Genomic DNA, 21,511 nt, shown 5'->3' on the forward strand with positions numbered 1-21,511 from the left:
GCATCTCTTCCATTCCAGTGCATCATAGGACCTTAGGAAGTGGAGTTTGTGCTGTCCTTCTGTGATACAAGACCCGCAGAGTGAGATCGTGCCAGGATGGTGACACCAAGAAAGCACTGTATTATGAGCACTCTTAGCAGATGTGTCCCAGTTCACCTCAGCCATGAGACTGGTGGCCAAGAAATAGTGTCGCAGCCAGGCAGAGCACATCACCAGGCTCTATGAAGCTTCCTGTGAGCGCTCTGTTAGTCAGAAGGAAGGGTTTTTGGATATTTCTAGACTCCTTTTTGACTAGGAGTGCTCGTACTGCTGGCCCATCAGTTCCCTTGTGAGGTTGAAGCAGGTTTCTTACAAAGTGATGAAGTTTGTAATTTTTTGGCTGAGAAAATGGGCTATAATATCTTGTTGCAGTGTCTACGTTAAATAAGAAGCTAAAAAATAGGAAAGCCTAACATGATAAAAATTCCTGTGCATCAAATGCCAGGCATGGGCTGCAGGAGGAGTCCAAGCAAATGCTCCGTAGATGTAACTCTTTGGCTTTGTGCAATGTGAAACTAAAAAATGATAGTGGCAGGTAAGTTTTTAATGGAGATGAATACACAAATGTGGTTTGTTTCCACAGCTTCACTGATTTTTGACCCAGCAGAACAGAAATGATAAGTTTCATCCCTGTCCACTTGTCTGAGCTCTTTAAAGCTTCTTCCCTGCAAGTTACTTCCTTTCTGTCCCCAAGCGTGTAACGCTTTTCTGTATACTTCATACTCTGGATATGTCATTATTTAGCCAATTTATTGCTATGATTGTTATCAGTATTACTAATTAAGAGCCATTTGTACAAATAGCTAGTCTGTGTGCAAATATTGTTGTGCATTCCTTGTTTTGTCCGAGCATATTTTACCTTTAAGATCATAGTCCTTTTAGCACAGCCATAGCTATTTTTGGCATGCTTGCAGTGATTTGCACGGTAGTTGGCCACTTGCTGGATGTGTGTTCTAGAGGCTACGGCAGCATAACAGGTCAGTAGTCTTCCTGATGTAAGTAGATGGGGTGGAAATTAGGGTTTAGATGTGACCAGCAGGTCAAGAGAGGTGACTCTCCCCCGCTACTCCGCTCTCAGGAGACCCCACCTGGAGTATGGCGTTCAGCTCTGGGGCCCCCAGCGTAAGAAGGACATGGACCTGTTGCAGCGAGTCCAGAGGAGGCCATGAAGCTGATCGTGGGCTGGAGCACCTCTGCTATGAGGACAGGCTGAGAGAGTTGGGGTTGTTGAGCCTGGAGAAGAGAAGGCTGTGGGGAGACCTTATTGCAGCCTTCCAGTACCTGGAGGGGGCCTACGAGAAAGCTGGAGAGGGACTTTTTACAAGGGCAGATAGTGATAGGACAAGGGGTAATGGCTTTAAACTGAAAGAGGGGAGATTTAGATTAGACATAAGGAAGAAATTCTTCACTCTGAGGGTGGTGAGGCACTGGCACAGGTTGCCCAGAGAAGCTGTGGATGCCCCCTCCCTGGAAGTGTCCAAGGCCAGGCTGGATGGGGCTTGGAGCAGCCTGGTCTGGTGGAAGGGGTCCCTGCCCATGGCAGGGGGGCTGGAACCAGAGGGTCTTTAAGGTCCCTTCCAACCCAAACCATTCTGTGATTCTGTGAAGTTATTGATGAATCTGTTAGCAGTAGAAATCAGCAGGGTAAAATTGCATTGACAGTTACTGATCTGCAAACGATGAGTTTGTAAACGGAAGGTAGTCTGGCGTAACCTACTTCATGTACTGCTTACCAGAAGACAACATGCTTAGCTGTGCAAGGTGTATCCAACAGGCGTGTGTCTGATTCTCAAGCATTCCAGTGTTGACTTGCTTATGCTGTGCTTTAAGTATTCTTATCCTGCCTTAGACCCACAGCTGGAGAGAAAGGAATATTGAGAAATGGGTATTTAGTCTTCTCTGTCGAAGGTCCCCTTGACTTGAGTGCTACCTAAGGAAGCACTTTTTTGTGTGTTCTTTTTGGAAGGCGGGCTCTTTTGCTGGATCTGCTTTTACTCCGCTCTCAAAAATGTAGCTGTCATTGAAAATGACCTCTGTGGAATCTGCCTTAGCTGCTTCTGCGCAGGAGGCTGTTAATAATTCTTCAGGAGAAATCCTGGCAATAATGTAAAAAGATGATGATGGTGATGGCAGAGTTGCTGCCATCATACACTGTTCCATAAATACAGAGTTAAAAAATCAGGATGTTCCTCAAAAATTGGCAGCTGAAAGTGGATACAATTTTCTTGTGGTTCTAGCAGGATTCCTCTCTTATGAATATACTATTTACAGAGCCATTACTTCTAATCCTTTCTGATCTTTTGTTTATCATGTCAGAGGTAAATATTACTTGGTTTGTCCCTGTGAGAGCAAAGAGCATACTATTTTTGTTTCTATGTTATTTTCTTTCACTGAGACAACCTGTTATTTCTTCCTTTGAAAAAAGATTTGTAAAATGACAGATGAATTTCTAGCAACAGTAATATTTCTTAATAGTTAGGGAAACAGGTTTGCATTGCAGAGATGCAGCCATGAAGAAAAATAGGAGAATTAGAAAGGCATGGTTTAAAATATAATAGGATAGTTACACCAAGTGAAATGCTGGAAATTTTCAATATCCTTCGTGGCGCGACTGGAAAAGTTGATCGTGGAAACATATCCCCTTTACCTGAGTTTCTGTGTACATAAGCATAATACCTCTGCAGTCGCACGTTGTCAGTGATCGTGAGTTACAGTATTGTTAGCTGCACTCAAATCCTTACATAATTGCGATTTGAAATTGTTCAATAATTTATTCATTTTAAACCACTTAATTTCTAAATAGAAATTGTTTTATAAAATAACTTAATCTGTTTTGAGATTTTTATAAACAATGAATTGGATACAATATCAGTATAAAAACATCCAATTGTATTCTTTTGTAATGAGGATAAAATACTTGCTCTCAATTAATTTTTTTTTAACAAAGCAATGTTAATTTTTGTTTTGAGCAAAATACTTGAATCCTAAGAATCATCACGAATAACGTTTTTTGTATCGGTCTCTGTACAGTTCTGGAAGCAATGTGACAGCTTATTTTGTAGAAGACATTCCAATTCCATAAGCAGTAGGATATGGACATTTAAATGAATTGAAACAAAGCAGGTTAATTATTCAGGGACCTTAGACTAAAATAAGTTAAGTCACAAATAATGCATCATGTGCTCTCATTATAACCTGAATGTCCCTAGATTACTGTGAGTATTGCCCCTCACACTTAGACCCGTGTTTTCTGTCTGATTAGAGGTTTCTTTTCCTTTTTAGTATCTATTTTGCTATTTTCAAAAACAGGGTCCCTTTTTAGATCTACATTAGTACCTTGATAGGGATAAATCTGTATTTCTGCTTACAGAGTACTGATTTCTGGGTTTTGTAAAGGTCACATAAAATGTGGTTAGGCAACATCATCCTTTGAAGATCATTATTACTACCTCTATAAATATATATAATAGCTAGTAGCAGAGAATACTAACTTTTAGAGCAACATTTGCAAAGCTTTATCTTCTCAAGGTGATGCCCTTTAATAGAGGACAATGCATGGTTCTTAGTTCAGCAGTTCTGTCAAGTCTGAGGCAGTCATTTGATTTCACTTTTATACATATGCTTAGGTGTTCAGAAAATTACTGTATGTAGAAGAGAAGTCCTGAATACTATAAGGCTAGGTCAACAACAAGGAGGTAGATTTCCAAATTCTTCCTGTTGATGTTTTCTGTGATCTGACTTTATTCTGACTTTGACTTACTTTAGCGTAAACAGCAACGTGCCCAAATGTGAGTGCTGTCACACAGTTTTGATTTCCTTTTTAAAGGATCTCGTACTTGCTCAGAGTTGTTCATGTGCTGCAGATGAAACGGTAGTGCTAAATGTTTGCATTTTTGTCTCTTGGAAGAGGAAAAGGCTAGATTGGTTTTTGGTGGGGGTTTTTTGTGGGTTTTGTTGTTGTTGTTGTTGGCTTTGGTGGTTTTTTTTTTTTTTTAAATTTTATGAGCGTCTTTGAGTGGGCTGAGTAGAAGCAAAAGCCAAGTATAATTTATTCTCCCGAGTGTTTTGGAAGTTCTCTGTATCATCCATCTTTTGTCTATCTGATCATACAGAAGAAGATGCTTCTACCTTACCAGAAGCCAGCAAAGTAAGTCTCAGTAAGGGGACAAATTTAGACCAAACCATTGTTAGTTCCAAATAATCTCATTAGAATGACATACAAAAGAACGTGGTGGGTTATTCATCATTTCTCCCTCTACATGAAAGTTTAGCGTAGTTTTTAAAGATCTGTTGTAACACGAGAGCCATTATAGACTCGTTGCCCGAGTTACAAGTTCTGTGATCTCTTTGATGTAGATGATCTAGATCATCTAGTCTAGGCTAGATGTAGACAGATTTATTATGCTGCCTTCTAGCTTCCAGAGGTTTCTGTCTTGCTTGTAAGTAGTATCTCTTTTTCCTGTGCAGCAAGGCGTTTTATTTTTGTAGACTGTGAACTCTGGGGATTGATTGTGTCATTTTATATATTTTATGGAATATGCTTATATATCTCCTCACACAGCAGCAGCAATAAACAAGCAGTTCTAACTACTAAATGACAGAATGCTTCTGGAGTTCCCCATGCATTCAATATGTTTGGACCCAAGTAAATGGAAGGCATCATTGATTTTTCTTTCTTTTTTTTTTTTTTTTTAATAGTTGATCCATAACCGAAATATTAGATACCCGTATGCCAAAGCACATGTTTAGACCCAGACAATGTTGTCTTTGTGGAGTATGGAGGCATTAGTTTTTGCATGTGTGCACATGACGTAACATGGAGCGTTGTGCATGTACTCTAACATAGACCTGAGGACGGGTTTCAGGTGCCTGCTTCACTGAAAAGGCACGTGTGTGTAAAGCATGCTTCCCGGCTCCCTTGTGCAAGATGCCATGCTCTGTTCTGAAGCTTTCTCTTTCAAAGCTAGTGTCATCAGAGACATGGATGGATGGATGGATGGATGGATGGATAATAGCCCATGGAGTTTGTCCTGCAGCATCCTCAATGAGAAATAAAAAATAGAAAGGAAGTGAGGGAGGTTTGACTTCCTCACCACCTGCACCTTGATCACGCTGTGTAGAGGCAGATCGGGCCACGATGCGCTGTGTATCAGTGTCGCATCAGGCTGAGACTGTGTAACATGGAGCTCGTTTGGCTCCTCACAGGCAGTGACTCGGATCAGGAAAAGAGCAGGCCCATGGCAGCTCAGAAGTGATGAGCACTGGGTTTCCTTGAACAATACTGGATGTTCTTCTCTCTGTAAATATGGTGAGAAAATGGGTCCCAGATTTCTTATGTTAAGTGCTACAGGACTGTCGTGGTTTAACCCCAGCCGGCAGCTGAGCCCCACACAGCCTCTTGCTCGCTCCCCCCGGTGGGATGGGGGAGAGAATCGGAAGAGTAAAAGTGAGAAAACTCGTGGGTTGGGATAAAGACAGTTTAATAGGGAAAGCAAAAGCAAGTAAAGCAAAGCAAGGAATTCATTCCCTGCTTCCCATCGGCAGGCAGGTTGCAGCCATCTCCAGAAGAGCAGGGCTCCATCACACGTAACGGTTAACGTCCTCCTTTTTACAGTTTTTAACTGTTCTGTGACCACGTGTGTAGCTTCCTGTGAAGACAGGCCTTCAGAGCCAGAGCCGCCTTTGGCTTTTCCACGGCCATTTTTTTCGTCCTTATGTTTCTGAGTTCCAAAATTCCTCAGGAACACATAGGCCAGCTTCATGTTTCACAGATCCTGGGCCAGATCCCTGAAACTACTACTTAGTTTATACTCAGACAGTACTCGTGCAAAATTCCCAGTGAAGTCAGTGAGATTTTTGCTTGATTCGAGAAGGAGAATTTGCCCCACTGTTTTTAAGACTCAACTGACATTAGCCACAATAGGAGTTGAAGGAACCGAGGTAAGCCGAAGCCCCCACATGAACTTCACGCACGTGTGTAAGAAGAAAAGAAGGTTTGCAGCTAAGTCCAGTGGGCAACCTCAGAGCATTTCATGTTTTTTCATTCCTGGTTTTCATGTCATGTTTTTATGTAATCATAAAGTGTTAGAATCTGAAACATAGTGCTGTCCTTACCTTAACTAGAGCAACTCAGTGCCGTAGACATAAGCAAGCAACTCGGTTCCAGACTTCTTATTGTTGAACTACAGCGTGGTTTCCCCAGGAATCGTGGAATCCCACATATGGGTTTTAATTAACTCCAACAGGTATTTAATGGAGATTTAATAAGACAGTTATTGTATGTTAATTAAATGTCAACTGATTGCTAAGATGTTTTTGCAATTATTGAAGTTTACTAATTATCTGGTAGATAAATCAATTTTCCATGTGAATAACTCACATCTATGCAAGCAATAAGTATGCTGGTAGATAATGTATATTGTCATCTTGAAATGAGAGATGTGCTGTGTTGAATAAGCTTCTTGCATCTGTCCAGTATAGGCAGGAAGAAAACAGTTTACTCCTCTTGACAGTGGTGTCTGCTGAACGCGACCCAGCCGTTAGTGCAGAAGGTCCAGGTCACAGGGCCCGGGTCTGGCGGGAAGGGGGGCCCGGAGCCGTGCCCGAAGCATCCCTATGGAACCAGACAGGGACCAGGAAAGTGGCTCCCATCTCTCCCCCCTCCCCCCAGGGTTTAAAATGAAGATGTGTCCTGTAGGAACTAAAGCAACTCTCGGGTCTTGCCCTTCCTTTCCGAACAAAGACTGCATTGTGCTGTAGATGGGTTGTCCTTTGTGTGTTGGGAATCAGCGCTCTGGAACAGGAGCTTTGTTTTCAGAAACATTTTTGGCATCACGCATGCATGCAGACCCGCACAAATGCATCGGTACATTCTGTATATTACCGATTATTAATCAGTACTCAGTGTATTAATGAGGAAAGTAACTGTAATCAGCTCTGATTTATGCAAATTAAATACAACCCTCAGACTCTTGGTCAGTTGCCAGGACAGCCTGCAGGTGGTGAAAGCGTGGATCACTTTTTTTTTTTTTTTTTTAAGAAAAGGGGAAAAAAAACCCTGTTTCTCTAGGAAAAAGGCTCTTACTGCTAATAAAAAAATGTATAGGTCTTGGATGAGCTTCCCCTCTGACAGTCCTGCTTAAGTCCTCATTCCTTAAATAGAGTACACCTGATACGCGGCTTTTACAGGTGGCTACTGAGTCAGGCCACCTGAGAGATTCAGACAATTGCCTTAGAACCTAAAAGTTTAGATTTTAAAGTGGAACACTTAATACTACTGTGTAACTGAGTCTGTCTGTGTGGGACAGTGGCACAGAAATGGGCCTGAGAAGTGCCCACCAGAGCAGAGGGGATTTCTTCATTAATTATATCGAAGCTAGCAGAGTATTTGAAGATTTTGTTGGACTTGTAGCAACAGCTAAAGCAGGTTCTACTCTCATCTCAGTCGCTTAACACACCTTTAGGCAAAGGGCACGCTTTGCCCGTCCTTAAGAATGGATCAGTTTGCCATAATTTACTTTTAAAAATGCAACATAGCAAAACATCTTCGAAATGCAACAAAAAGATGAAAGCAGGCTCTTAGAGTACCAGATTGCTTTGTTTCCTCTAAATGCTGTGCTGCTCAAAATTAGAGGGAAATTGAAACTATATCCTTTGGAGTCGGGGCTGTGAAAACAGCAGACTCATCCTGCGGTGGAAAAGACTGATCACGATGAAAAGAACTACTGCTCCCAGGCAATGCCAGATGAAATAACACCCGTGACCTCCGCTGTCAAAGGGAAGGGTGCTTCTTTATTTGTACAGAAACCTTTCTGGAGCTCAGCCTGGGTGGCAGGCATGCTCTCTCCCGCTCTGTTCAGGATTAGTGGATTATCTCTGCGTCTCTCAGCCTAGGAATTGAGCACAGCTGCCCTGGGCCCTTTGTCATGGAGGCTTTTTATGTCTTTGGTATTCCCCAGTCCTGCTTCTCCCCAAAAGCCATTGTGCTGTTCACTTGGAGGAGACAATAGCTTAGAGATGCACATTGACCAAGTAAACCTGATCGATAATATGGCGCGCGTGGGTGACGCAGTGCTGTCGATGGCTAATCAATAAATGCTTCCTGCTGACTTCGGTGCATCTGGCATGCTCAGTAAATAAATCCGAGCCTTCCGAAGATAATTTAGCCCCAGACCTACATCAATTATCTTTGTTTTATGGCTTGACCAGAGGGAGATTTAAAACTTAGTTAGGCAGTGTTTCAGCCAATTTAATCCTCCTGTTATGCATTTAGTAACTACAGAAATTGATAAAACATCTTTAAGAAGTTAAGTTTCAATATTTTTCTACTTGAATAATGGAAATTATTTAGCAGCTTCCAATAGAGAATTAAGAAAAATAGTTTCTTTCTTTTGCAGATACGTATGTATGAATGTTTGCCGTCTTCCTTGAGGAAAGTGGTGTCTGTCTTACAGCCTGAGAAAAAAAGTCCGCTTGTGGAATGCTTCCATTTGGTGGTAAGCATTTATATGCTTTTTTTCTCTCTTGCCTATGTTGGTTTCCAGTGTTCACAATTCATAAGTCTGAATTAAAGGCTATAGCCAAAATATTTAAATAACTACTAGGATACCTGAGTGTAACCTAGAATCTCTTGGCAGCTGAATCCTTAAGATGCGTTGTAGTCTTAGAAATACGTCTGTCCTAAAGACCTTATTTTATTTGTGTTGCTAGCCTTGTCAATAGCTGTTGTTATTGTTTGAATGCAAGCAGTTCTTAGAAGTTGGAATTTGCTTTATTCTAAGTAAACTCAATGGTCCGATTAGTTTCATTACGCACTTAAGAGTTGAAAATCCTCTGCTGTTAACACCCACCCATTCCTCCCACCTTCGGTTCCACGGAGCAATTTGCTCTCCTTACTAGTCTTCTGAAATGAGGCTTTACCCTCATCACCTCTGACTAACATCAGCTGGACTGGGTGATCGTTGTAGCTCCCTTCCAACTGACCTATTCTTTTCCAAATAAGAGAATGAAAGAAGATGCCGTGTGAACACGATGACTAACTTAGGTCACTGAAGCTCGGCATACCCCATTCTCCCTCCGGGCTCCCCCTCACAATAAACTGAGGTGCAACCACGACTATGACAGGGAACTGTCTTACACCATCCAAGAACGCAACTGTGCTGTAAATGAGAATATCGGTCCCGTAGCTTGAAATAGGGATGCGTTTCCATTTCCCTTTGTAATTGTGGTGCTTCCTGTGGGATAGGCTACGAGACCCTTTCCTCCCATAGCATCCTACCTTGTGCGGGGCACGAGGGATGATGTCTGTAAATCTCTCTAGCTGCCAACTCCCTTTCTAATAGGGGAAGACAAATCAGTTTTCAGATTACAGATAAGGAAATAAGGTGTGCATGTTAGGTTTTTCCGGGAGCGACGTCAGTTTACTCACTTGTGCCTTCCTCTCTGGGAAAGTCCCTCATTGTGATCTGCGTTTATCTGCTACAGAAAAGCATTGGACAGGTTTTTCCTGAGGCCTTGACAGTGAATCTCCAGAGGCTACAGATGTCTACCCTGCAGTCACAGAAATGATTACAGTACAGTGTAGATGTACCTGATATAACTTTAGGCTGTCTAGCTCGGGTACCAATCGTGTTTTAGTTGCTGTAGTATAAAGCCCAGTCTGGATTGATTTTTTTTCTTGATGGGATTTCAGTGGAGGTTAAACGGCTTAATTCAAGCTATGCAATGAATACCTTCAGGTACGTGAGCCTTATTGTCACCTGTTAAAGGAAGAATATTGGGGGAGGGGTGGAAGAAGTCCTTGTAATGTGAATACTGAAAGGCCCGAATATCACTTAAATATCTGAGCTCCAGTAAGACTGGAGTGGTCTTTTAAATCAATGTTTCACCATAAGTGGACAGTTCTGCGGTGCCTTATCTTAATAGATATAGTGCTTTTCAACAGCAGCTGTTTACTGTATTTAATTTGTCTGGCGTTACTTTCCTCCTTAATTGGAAATGTTTCTTAGTGTAATGTAGTAGCAATTTCCCCTTGTCCAGAAATAGAGCGCTGCCCCAGGCCGTTAGTTAAGGATATGCCATTATGGTGTTCTCCCATATTTGGGGCATTAGTAGAATTCTCTTCATCATTGGAAGTGTTCAGTGACATGCTGCTGGATTTAAAAGAGATTTCAGACCTTTTAGTTGGATGATGAAAATATTTGTAGCCCTGTGTAAGAGAAAAGTAAATCTTTTGGTTTGGACTAATGCCTGTGAATATTTAGAAAATAGCTGTCCACTTTGATGTCTTACATGTTGCTTTCCCTGAATCATTTGCAACTCCTGTGCTGCTGTTGGAATTCCAGATTTCCTCATAAGTATTTCTCAGGATTGTAGTGTCAAGACCAGTGAAACTTGAGCAACCTTAATCTCACAGATGTCTGTTCTTGCCTGTTTTAATAGTGAATTTCTTTACTTTCTTGTGTGTCTTTTTCTTTTTCCCTGGACCTCCAGGTCCTTTCCTTTCCTTCCCCATCCCAGGGCTCACTTTGTGAGAGGCAGAATTGCTATCACAAGCATAACGTGCCGGTTCCAACTAAGTGATGCACCAAATGCCGTTCGAACCTGGACCTTATCCCTCCCTGCCTCTTACTGTCCTGTGCCACCTTCGCTTCTTGCTGGTGGAAACACAAGATCTGCTCTTTCAGTGCATCTGGAGAAACGGGACCCCCAGTCTGTGTGAACTGGCCCCCATATCTATCAGCTCTGGACAGAATATATTTCTGGTAACTACCATTTTCATGGGCCCTTCACCTTTCCCAGCTCCCAGCTGGGAAGCAGGAATGGGAAGGAGCCAGCGCAGGACACGCAGTGGCCGTGAGGTTTGTGGGGACGCGGGACAAACTCAAACAAAGAGCGGACAGCTCCCTTTGGTTGTGGTTTCATTCTGACAACTGAACAACTCTGACGGGTTAAAGAATAATTTGTCCCAGGGACTGAACCAATAGCTTTTTTGGGCTTATTCTCATGTCCCCCTTTTTTGTGTCGTATTCTCCTTGTACGACATGGACGTGCAGCGAAGATGCTGTGAAGTGTAGAACCACATGGAGACTTGAGAGTTAGAATCCAGCCGCCTGGCCCTTCTGTTGATCAAAGCTGTTCAATGCCATTTGTTTTTCCTGGGAGATCCTCAGGAAAATTCTGCACAAAAATACTGTAGCTTTTACTAAGACCATTTTTCAATTAAAGAGGCGCAACACACTTTGGTTGTAAGTGGCTTTTAAATTTAAACCACTTTTCTCCTGAGAAAGATCCTATTTTTCAGAACGCAACAGTTACTTTTCTTATCTAAATGAAAATAATCCATAAAGAAACCCTGAAATACTGAGTTTTATGAAAGAACATTTTAATAAAGTAATTGCTATCCAGCAAGTCGCGTAGGACCGTGGTAACAGGAACAAATAGGACCCAGCCGCCTGTTGGGTGGCCGTTGATCTCAGCTGCTTCTCTTTTTCTCTTCTTTGGGACATGAGATAGGTTACAACTCCTAAAGCAAAATAGAAGTTGTATGGAAAAAGAATATGGTAAACTAAATGGAAATGTGAGTACTTGGGCGTGCTAAGTGAAAGAAAAGCAATCATAATCCCTTATTTTCTTTTAAGGTTTACGAAATGAATGTTTTAACTTGCATGCATGTTTTATGTCTTGCTCTTTTAAAATTATAAAATATTTTTATAAAATATAAATATATTAAAATATATCTAAAATATATATAAATATAAAATATTTATAAAAATATAAAATAAAATACACTTGTCCCTTTTAATTGGAGAATTTACATGCACACAGGTGCATTTATACACATACACGTGTTTCTTCAGAAACTCCTGTTTCTCTTCTTGCAGCCTCTTGTGTGGAGAAGTTCTGTCCATTAGTATGTTATTCACAATTGTGAGGAATGATGCAGGAAAAATAACTGCATTAATCTGAGATGCCTGTAAATGTAACGGTAATTTAGCCAGTAAATACAACACAGCACTGGGCGCACGATCCCCGGTTTTCCTGTCAGCGCTCTCTGCTCATCTTTTACTGTTGGCTCCAGTGTCATCTGTATCGTTCACCGTTCAGGCTTTCTGTATGCCGAGCACAAAATAGCTAAATCAGGAACTTGAGGCTGAAGTGAGGGGCTGAATTCTAACCTCTCCGTCCGAGCCAACCCCAGTGATTGGTGAGCCGACTCTTTGATTCTGCTATATCATAGCTTTCTTTTCCTTTGACTAGGCCATTGTCATATTGCTGTTGACCTCTAACCCCACATACACAAACCTGAACTCTGGATTAGGCTTCCCAGGGAATAAACTATGGGCAAAGTTGAACTACGAGCTAGAATGAGGGGAAATGGTTCATGCTGCCATAGTAACGACTGCCTGGAACAAAGACAGTTTTCTTGTCCTTTTTTCTGCCCCTGTGAGTGTTTAAGCCCCCCTGCTGTTCCTCCACTTGGGAGGGGGGTGAACGCTGTACGCCACACAGTGAAAAAAGAGGTTATTCTCCCCTGCTTAAAGTAGGGCAGTCATCTAGGAAACCGGGGAATTGGGCGACCAGGGAAAAAAAAAAAAAAGAAAAAAAAAAAAACAAAAAACAAAATACACAAACCCAAACAAAAAAACAAAACAAAAAAACCCAACACAACCAAAACAGAGGTGGAGACCTTTTGGTCAATAATTTGAGTTTGGAGTTTGAATTTCACGTAATCATCCCAAATCCTAGGTATTGCACTTTTTAACCCAGTCGTATTTATTGCCTGTCTGGGCCTCCTCATGTTGTCTTAGAAAAATCCTAGCTAAATTAATGTAACTCTGGGAAGCTTTAATGCGCATTAGTCCTATGGAGAGAGATGGGGACCTCTGACTCTGGTAGAATTTAGCGTTTGGGTTTTGCCCTGTCATATTTTTAATTAGGAATGCACAATAAATTATTTAAGTGATGATGCACAATAAATATGGAGTTTGGTTTTTACACCATGCCAGACTTCAGTAAGAAAACTGAGATGAGGGTTTATTCTGGAATGGGAGACGGGAACCAAGATCCCTTTCATTTAAACTGCCCTAGTCTCATTCACTTCCATATTTTCCTGCAATTTTGGAACACCTTCATCATGATAATTAATGTTCTCACAAGTTTGTGTCAAAATCGTGTTTTACTTGAAATGGTTAACTGGAGACCATCCCACAGGTTTGCTTCCAGTTCAATTTTAGAGAGCTCTGTCAAAAGATATTAAAAAAAAACCCACAAAACAACCCAAAACAACAACCCGCCCTTTTTGCATGCAGAGGTTTAGAAGACTGAAAATAAATGAAGTGCTCAGTCTTAATTAATGAGTGAGCCTTCCTGACCCGTCACACAAGGAGAATCTGACATGCTTTCTGTAATTCCACACATGATAGAAATGGGAGTTCTTCATATTTGCTTTCTTGATACTTTCTTCATCAATTAATCCTTGAAGTTAATCTATAATCCCTGTTGTCTGCAGTATCAGGCTCGGTTGGTGTGTGTGTGTTGAGGTGGATGGCAGAAGCGATGCACCAGGCTTGGACAGAGTCACAGATTCACCCGTCTTGGCGGTTTTGGAGAAGGCAGGAGGTGGGGCTGGGAACTTGCTGGTCTGGATTCTCTTCCAAATGTTGCCGCTGGCTTTCCATATGATTGCATTGACTTTTATAACACAAGAACACCGTTGTTTGAATACAGAAGTGCAGTGATTCTTGGCTGTTATCTGGTGGTTTGCAATCTGCACCTGAGAAATGCCAGTGAGTCTGGTAGCAAGTTGTTAAGTCCTGCATCAGAGAGGTTTCTGAGGTAGCCTTGCGTTACCGCTGACCACGGGGTTGTTGCCTTTCTTCGAGGAAAAAGCACAGACTGGCATTCTAGCAAAAAGCTTGCTGAAGTGGCTGTTACATGAAGGGTACTGAAGGTTTACGCGTTCATCTCCACGCTGATGTTAGATTAGGCCTTTTGAGCGTGTTTTTGAGGAGACTAGGAGGTTAAGGGAGACTGGAAAAGTCAGGAAAGGTGACTGAAAGGATGGCAGAGGTTCTGCCTTTAGCAACCAGATTCCTCTGAACCACTCCTGAAAAACATTTCTTTTGATCTACCAAGTTATTCAGGTAAAGAGAAGTGAAATAACCATGAAGAACTGCAAACGGGCCGTATGAGACAGTAGGCATTAAAGCAGCACGTGCAATTCAATGTAAAGAAATGCAAAGTGATGCATTTAAGAAAAAACCAGTCCTAACTCTACATAAAAAATGTTGTGCTCTGAGCTGCTTGCTGTTGCCGAGGAATGAGATGTTGAAGCTATCATAGGTGCATCTGTGAAAATGTCAAACCGGCACTCGACAGTAGCCAAAAAAAAGGAATCCAAAGGCTTGAAACTGTTGGGAAAGAACCAGCCAGCAGAGTGGAAGCGGGTTGCTGTAAGGGTGTGTGAGGCTGTGGCCTCCCGCACAGTCAATTTTATGCAGTTCTAGAGCCCCTGTCTAAACCGGCCGTAACAGAACTGGACATGAACGGCGAGCGACACCGACAGCAGACAGGGGCCTTATGCTGGTTCTGTGGGAGAAACGACAGCGAGCTAGGAAAGGCATCAGAGGAAAGGTGGTAGAGTGGCAGAGAGAGGCTGAGAAAGATTGATTGTGTGCTGTTTCTTTCAGCGAGCAATCTGGAGGGCGTCGGATGGAGCTATTATTTACCACATACAAAATTAACAGACAGAGAGAGCTGGAGAACCTCTCACATCAGTACACGTGACCCTGGGCTCGAGAAGCCCCCAGGCTACTAAATACTAGAAGGTGGGAAAGAATCTGGGAGAAGAATCACTACATAGCATGCCTGTTCTTAGGCTCTTCCTTAGGCGTAAGCTCTTGACCGCAGCCAGGGACAGGCTGTTAGGCTAGCTGGGTCTTCCTCTAGAAGACCTTCTCTGCAGAGCTCAAGGGTGCTGCAGAAGTCACAAATGTAATTTAGTAAATACAATACGGGTTCACCCAAGCTCTGATGCCTGTCATAACTTTTGCAATGTAACGTCAAGTCATCATTGTCTCGGGAAGCAGTTCCCGTGATTTAGACGCAGGAACAATCAGGTGGAAACCAGTAATGCCTGCTTCAGCAAATGGCAACGTCTCAGATTGATTGTTATTCCCTTCGTTTGCATATGTCTTTACATGAGGGGAAGGGTCAAGGGAGGAGGGCTGAGTTACGCATTTCATATCGATGATTATTAAATACTACTCTGTCACCAAATCAGGGCTTTTTCAGTAATGCAAGGAGCATTTACAAGTGGTCTCCAGCAGCTTTCCTTTTAAATCTCTCAAGATAAGCCTTAAAAAAACCAACCAACCAAAACAAACAAACAAACAACAACAACAAAAAAGCCAGCAAAGTAAAAAAGGTGCTGGACAGGGAATGACAATTTTGCATGAGTACCAATAAAACCGTAGGAAGGCTTTGACTTGAGTGTCTGTTGTCTTCGGTTGACTCCCCATCCCTTCCCAGCCATGTGTTCCCTCGCTGTTAGAGAAGCACAGCTGGCTCCTCTGCCTTAAATCAGACAGCGAGAGCAGAACGCCCATTTTGACATCCCTCTCCTCTGTATGCAAAACTGTCTTGCAGAGCAAGGAATTAGTGACTGAAGAGATGCCAGCAGTGTGCTGCTTTAGTGAACGCTAGTCCCTTCGGTCAGGAGAGAAACTCATTAGAATTCTGTAAAAACTCCAGTAATAGAATGTGAGGGGATTAATTGGTTCTGTGGACTTTAACTAACAGCTTTTCACATAAAGAAATGGTGTGCAGAATTATCGGTCCATTGTCTTTTCCCCTGTTAATTCTGCTCATAAAGAGTGATTCTGTCTCTCTCTAAATTGCACATGGCAAATCCTGTCATATACAATTGGTAAGCCATGTGTGAACCAGAACCCAGCCTATCACATGTGTTCAGTAAGCCCAGGAAATATTTACATCGCTTGTGAAATTCTTATAATTTTTTAGTTTGTAATTATTTTCTTTCTTTACAAACTGCTCATTTTTCTCTGCAAGATAAATCTCTGCAATAAGCTCCCTCCCTTTTCCTCTACCTTTGTGCCTGCAATGTTAAAGTTGTATCAAACTGACAAGTCGGGGAGTGTGAAGTTAGGCATTTCGCCCCTTCTTTCTGGGACTGTTTGTTTTCATTTTCAGAGCAGCACGTCTTCGGCTCAACCTGAATATTATTTAAATTTCTTTCCTCTGAAGGTAATGATGTGGAGCAGAGATGAGATGAGCTTGTGCGAGGGTGTCTACTCTCTCTTCCCATTCCCAAGACAGTTCTTTAAGGAACTCAGAATATTTTGTATTATTTTTCTTTAAAAAAAACAAAACAAAACAAACAAACAAACAAAAAAAAACCAAACAAAAAAAAAACCCAAACCAAAAATCAAGCCTCCTCTTTCTGCATTCTCACCGTCTTTGCGCGCTCTCCACCTTTATCCTCGGTAGAGTGCTCTGTTTGTGCTCCCACAGCTTTGTGGGTTTTTATTTTTTGTTTTAACGGCCCTTAGTTGTTTAAAGGCAGGCCCAGGTCCTCATGCACAGTCCTTCAGTTACCAGGTTACCTGCATGTGTAAATGAGGAGAGCTGTTATTCTGAACCAAATCCTTTGGCTTGATATTTAAATTGGTGTTCAAACTCCATAGGAAGAGCTGGAAGATAATTTAAGGAAGGTTTTATCTTAAATGAGTACAGGTTAGGAAATTCTATGCGATAGCTACGGTTTCCATTTTCCATTCTCTTACAGTGCTGCGCCCGTGCTCGGCAGTGCAACTGCCAGCGAGGTCCCTGGAACAGTGCACGGCAGCGGGACCCAGTGCATAGCACGGCCTGAGCTGATTTCTTCAGCTTTGTGGTTTTAGGTCAGACCCAAGTGGTGCTGGAGCATTTCTAGTGAGCTAATTTTCTTTGCTTCATGGAGTTTTTTTTTTGTTTAAGGTATTTTTGGTTTTGTTGTTAACACCAAAAAAAAGCCCCAACAACAACAAAAAAAAACCCCACAACCCAAAGTCTGAGCAGGTTCTTTTCAGTGTTTGAAAACAGAGTATTTATGCTCAAACCTTGGCGGTGGGATTCCCACTACGTCAGATAGTCAAGAATAAATAGACACCTTCATCTCCTGGGGGGGGTGGCAAAGATAAATAAAAATATAATCTATAGGGTAGTGTACAGTCATTAGCCTTGAATATTTGTATCATCTGGAAAAGTCACTGCTACTGTTCAGTCACAGTTTACAGAAGGGAAAAGAAGCATGGAATAAATAACCTGCCTGAGTTTGCAGTAGTTCGTCTCGGAGCCAGGAGAAGCTGTCTTGTGAGTAAGCCCCACCTGACCGTGCTTCCCTCTGCAGGCGCATCTCCAAGTAAGAACGGGAAGGCAACCTTACAGCTGGAACTTCATAAACTCCCTGCTCTCCCCAACCCCACCAAAGTCCTTGCCAACAAACCCAAGGCTGTCTGTGACTGGAAGCTCTTTTCTTTCCTCCTCCAAATTCTGTTTTTCGGTTCTTGTGTGTGGCCTCTGTCTTCCTGTCCCTGCCATTAAGGTCTGCTCGTTATCTGCAAGACCCCTCTTTCACCCTGTGTTTCTCTGCAGTCTGCCCAACACAATGACTCATTATAACACGTTTAGAAGAAAGTAGTGCTAAGAAATGAGGGGAAGAACTTCAAAACCTAGTTTTGAAGAGTTTTCTATTTTTTTAATAAAAGAGGAGTTGGATTCCTTTCCTGCTTTCGAGCGTAGCCCTCACTTGTCCCTTCTCGGACTCCTCCCCTGTCTCATCTTCTTTTGCAGTATTTTGGGTGCTCCACAGCAGCCCTATACAATGCCACGCTCCCTTTAGGGCAGCGCTCTCCTGTGTCTGGTATGCTGGTCAGCTGGGTGAAGGGAAGAGTAAAGAGAGATGACTAATGTGCACCAAGACTTACTTTGGGGAGCAAAGGAAGGCAGCCCTTTTAGGGACTCTCCAAATGACCCAGCCCATTTTCTGTCTCTGTCGCAGCTTTTGTTCTATCATATTGTCACTTCCCATTCCTCTTTAAAGTGTGCGATGAGATGGAGTATTGCATCCTTCACCATCCTGCAGCAATGGAAAGTCTCCTCTGGGGTTCTCAGAAGAGCAGCTTCAAATTATCCTCTCATTAGTGATGATACATCCCTTTTGAACACTGTGCCATTCCATCGTACTGCTTCAGCGTTGAACATTAGGAGATAACTGCCTTCACAACATATGTCATTACTCATTAAGGGACCCTTCCTGGATTATGGCTGAGGTTTAATGTCTTGTTAAAGATGTTTAACACTTACAGTTTTGTTTTTAATTTAGGAAGCAGCATGATCAAAGTGTGCCCTGAGAATTTCTCTCCGATTTTGTGAAATTTGCAGGTTGGCCTGTTCAGAGGAGGTGATCCTTAAATTGAATTGCAGCCCTCCAAGGCGTGTTTGGATGTCAAGCACTGCCATGATCTGACATGTTAATGGCTTTGAGAAAACAATGTGTTTCAGAGGTAATTGCGGAAGCAGTGAGTTCCCAGCAATATTTTACTTAAAAGAAATGTGCTGCTTCTCCACTGTGAAGACTGGAACAATGACACTGAACAACTGGGTGATACAAATCTCTGCTTGCCTTTTAATGGTCATTAAATTCTTCTAATAGACTGGAGCAGGACCTCTATCCCATCCATTGTTTGGAGCTGAGGATAGCATTAGAATCAGATGTGATGTTGTTATTGTAACTGGACTTCAGAATGTGTTTTATTAAAACAAGAAATATTTTAAAACTCATAGCATAAACCTGAAAAGAACTCCCTAAATTAAAACCTCACCATTTGGCTCTTCCACTGAGGGTCATCTTCAGTTTTACCAGATGAACTCAACCAGGGCAACGATTCCTAGCAATCTTGTTGCTACGTGTTCAATGCTTGTCTTTTAATTAATGTGCAAGAGAGGTGGGCAGCAGTAGCCGTTTTTTCAGGCGGCTGAGTAGGATGGGGAGGATGGAAAAGAGGGTAGTTATAAGAGAACAGGCTAGCTAACATGAATGTGTGGTGGAAAAAGGATGAATCGTCTAGACTTAACCACTTGAATCGGTATAAAAATGGATTTAGAGTGTTGTGAATCAGTCTTTGGAAAGTACTTTTTTAAAAAAATATTGTTGATTATGCAGCTGAGAGTCAGGTTTATGTGGGTACATCTTTGCAGGGGCCTAATTAAGCTGATAGATGTAGTCCTTGATTCTATAGATTTTATTCAATACTCTTTCTATATCTTATTGAACTGTCACTCTGAGTTTCTAGGAAAAAAAAAATACATTCCTCAGTTCTGATAGTTGGCAACAAAGATGACAGACTAGAGGAGACTCCCAGCAAGTGACTTGTGGTTGTCTTCAGAAGGCTCAAGGCCTAATGATGCAAGCCGGGACCTCTAGTAGCTGGCACAGTGCTGTGTTTTGGATTTAGGATGAGAATAACGTTGATAACCCGCTGATGGTTTAGTTGTTGCTGAGCAGTGCTTACACTGGTCAAGGCCTTTTCAGCTGCCCCTGCTCTGCCCGGTGCACAAGCAGCTGGGGGGGCGCACAGCCAGGGCAGCTGGCCCAGACCGGCCCAAGGGCTATTCCATATCGTATGGCGTCATGCCCAGTACAGAAACTGGGGGGAATTGACCGGGAGGTGGTGACCGCTGCTTGGGAACTGACTGGGCATCAGTCAGCGGGTGGTGAGCAATTGCGTTGTGCATCACTTATTTTGTATATTATTATTATTATTATTATTATTATTATTATTATTATTATTATTATTATTATTATTATTATTTTTATTTATTTATTTATTTATTTATTTATTTTCCCTTCCTTTTCTGTCCTATCAAACTGTCTTTATCTCAACCCATGAATTTTACTTCCCCCCCACCCCACCCCCATTTCTCTCCCCCATCCCATTGAGGGCAGGGGGGAAGCAAACGGCTGTGTGGTGTTCAACAATGATTTTAATCAGTGAAATCTGTTGTCAGTAACGGGGCTGTTCAGCGGTGCCTTCTTGGCCATACCTTTGGGGAGGAATCGCGCTCTCCGCACAGTGGAACTTTAGGTGCTGCAGAGCGCAAACATAGATACGTCAGGTGTGCCGTCTGTGGGAGTAGTTGAAAACGTGAGTCACTGGAGAGCACAAGTACAGGCTTCCTACTGTCCCAAATGTTATTTTAACAGCATCACAGGAAAGGACCGGTCCTTTGAGACCACAGCAAGAATGCAAACGCCTGTCGTGAGTATTGTGCTGATGCCTTAGGAAGGGATGTGACATCATCTAGGTTGGAAGAAAGGCCACATGGAATAATGCCAAAGTTAGGTACAAGTGCATGGTTCTTGATTGGGAAAGCAAAGGAAAGCTTTCAGTAGTTCCGTGCTGGACTGAGAGGAGCAGAGAGTACTCTTGTCGAGAAGTAGTTGTTGAATGTAGGTTTGCATCCTCATACCATGGACATATCTAACTCATGCAAGTCAGGCGCCACATACGTGAACTGTTGGCCTGCATAATAAGCTTTTAATGTCTACGAGAACGGGGTTAGTTATTAAATATTCCTTCCACTCGTTGAAAACCTGTACAGTCTTCTAGGTGGAGATGTAAACAGCCAGACTGTGTCTTCAGATAGGCTCGTTTGGGTATAATATTTTATTATATGCTGTACCTTGCACTTCAGTTTTTTACAGTGTAGGCTGCTGCACCGTAGTCTTCAAGTGTCTGTATGCTAATACGTGTTAGGTGAATGAAAGATTTTGGAGATACTTCATGGAAATGGTCAGAAGGGAGGAAAAGCAACGTGTGTTCTGTTCTGGCGGGTGAGATGATCCAGGTGAGACAGACAAACATTAGAGGAGTGAGGTTGATGATGTTCCGTAAGCTTAGGCACTTATATGAACCTTTAATTCCCCTTCTCTCCCAAGATCAGCTCAAGGGCTTTCCTTGCTTTCCGGCCTGAGAACATCAGCCTGCTCCCTGATCTCCCTCACTTCCCTGCTCTTTTGGCAGAGGCTGATAGGTGAGGTTACCGCAGACGTTAGGAATTCTTTATGCAGTCTGTAGTTGTTGTGTTGTAATAACAAGAATAGCTTGCTTTGCGCGGAGGGGGCGGACTCATGTTCTCACTCCAGTCTCGGAGAAAGCACAGCATCGAGCAGCTTTTTCTCTGATGTGAGACAGTCCATGGGGTTTTTTTGGTTTTTACTTTCCCAAACATAACTGCAATTTTTCCACGAAATCTCAGGACAGAAGTCCTGTCTCCATGAATAAGGGATTTTGTTATGAAATTCTTCACGAAAATGCTTAGAGAAATCCTTAGTCTGTGGCCTTTGGAATTTTTGACAGACTGGCTGAAATGAATTATGCATATGTGAAGGTACGTGTTTTAAATGAGT

At 42.4% G+C, this 21,511-nt stretch overlaps 1 protein-coding gene across 6 annotated transcripts in view; it reads left to right on the forward strand.

Moving 5' to 3' along the window:
- Nucleotides 1-21,511, forward strand: part of LOC148055370 (uncharacterized) — a 243,809-nt gene that overhangs the window by 155,204 nt on the left and 67,094 nt on the right. For 2 of the 6 annotated variants that reach the window (XR_015705479.1, XR_015705478.1), the window contains exons 4-5: nucleotides 8,436-8,534; nucleotides 16,847-16,992. Coding sequence is in view for 3 of the 6 variants with exons in the window: in XM_087760909.1 (XP_087617035.1) it covers nucleotides 8,519-8,534 (16 nt within the window). In the remaining 3 variants the exon portion in view is untranslated. Of the gene's footprint in view, nucleotides 1-978; nucleotides 1,017-8,435; nucleotides 8,535-16,846; nucleotides 16,993-21,511 lie in introns of those variants that run through there. The other 4 variants (XM_087760909.1, XM_087760910.1, XM_087760912.1 and 1 more) reach the window with 3 other exon arrangements.

The sequence above is a fragment of the Nipponia nippon genome, unplaced genomic scaffold (genome assembly GCF_047370975.1).
Source record: "Nipponia nippon isolate SJK-2023a ecotype South Korea unplaced genomic scaffold, ASM4737097v1 scaffold_23, whole genome shotgun sequence".
NCBI lineage: Eukaryota > Metazoa > Chordata > Aves > Pelecaniformes > Threskiornithidae > Nipponia > Nipponia nippon.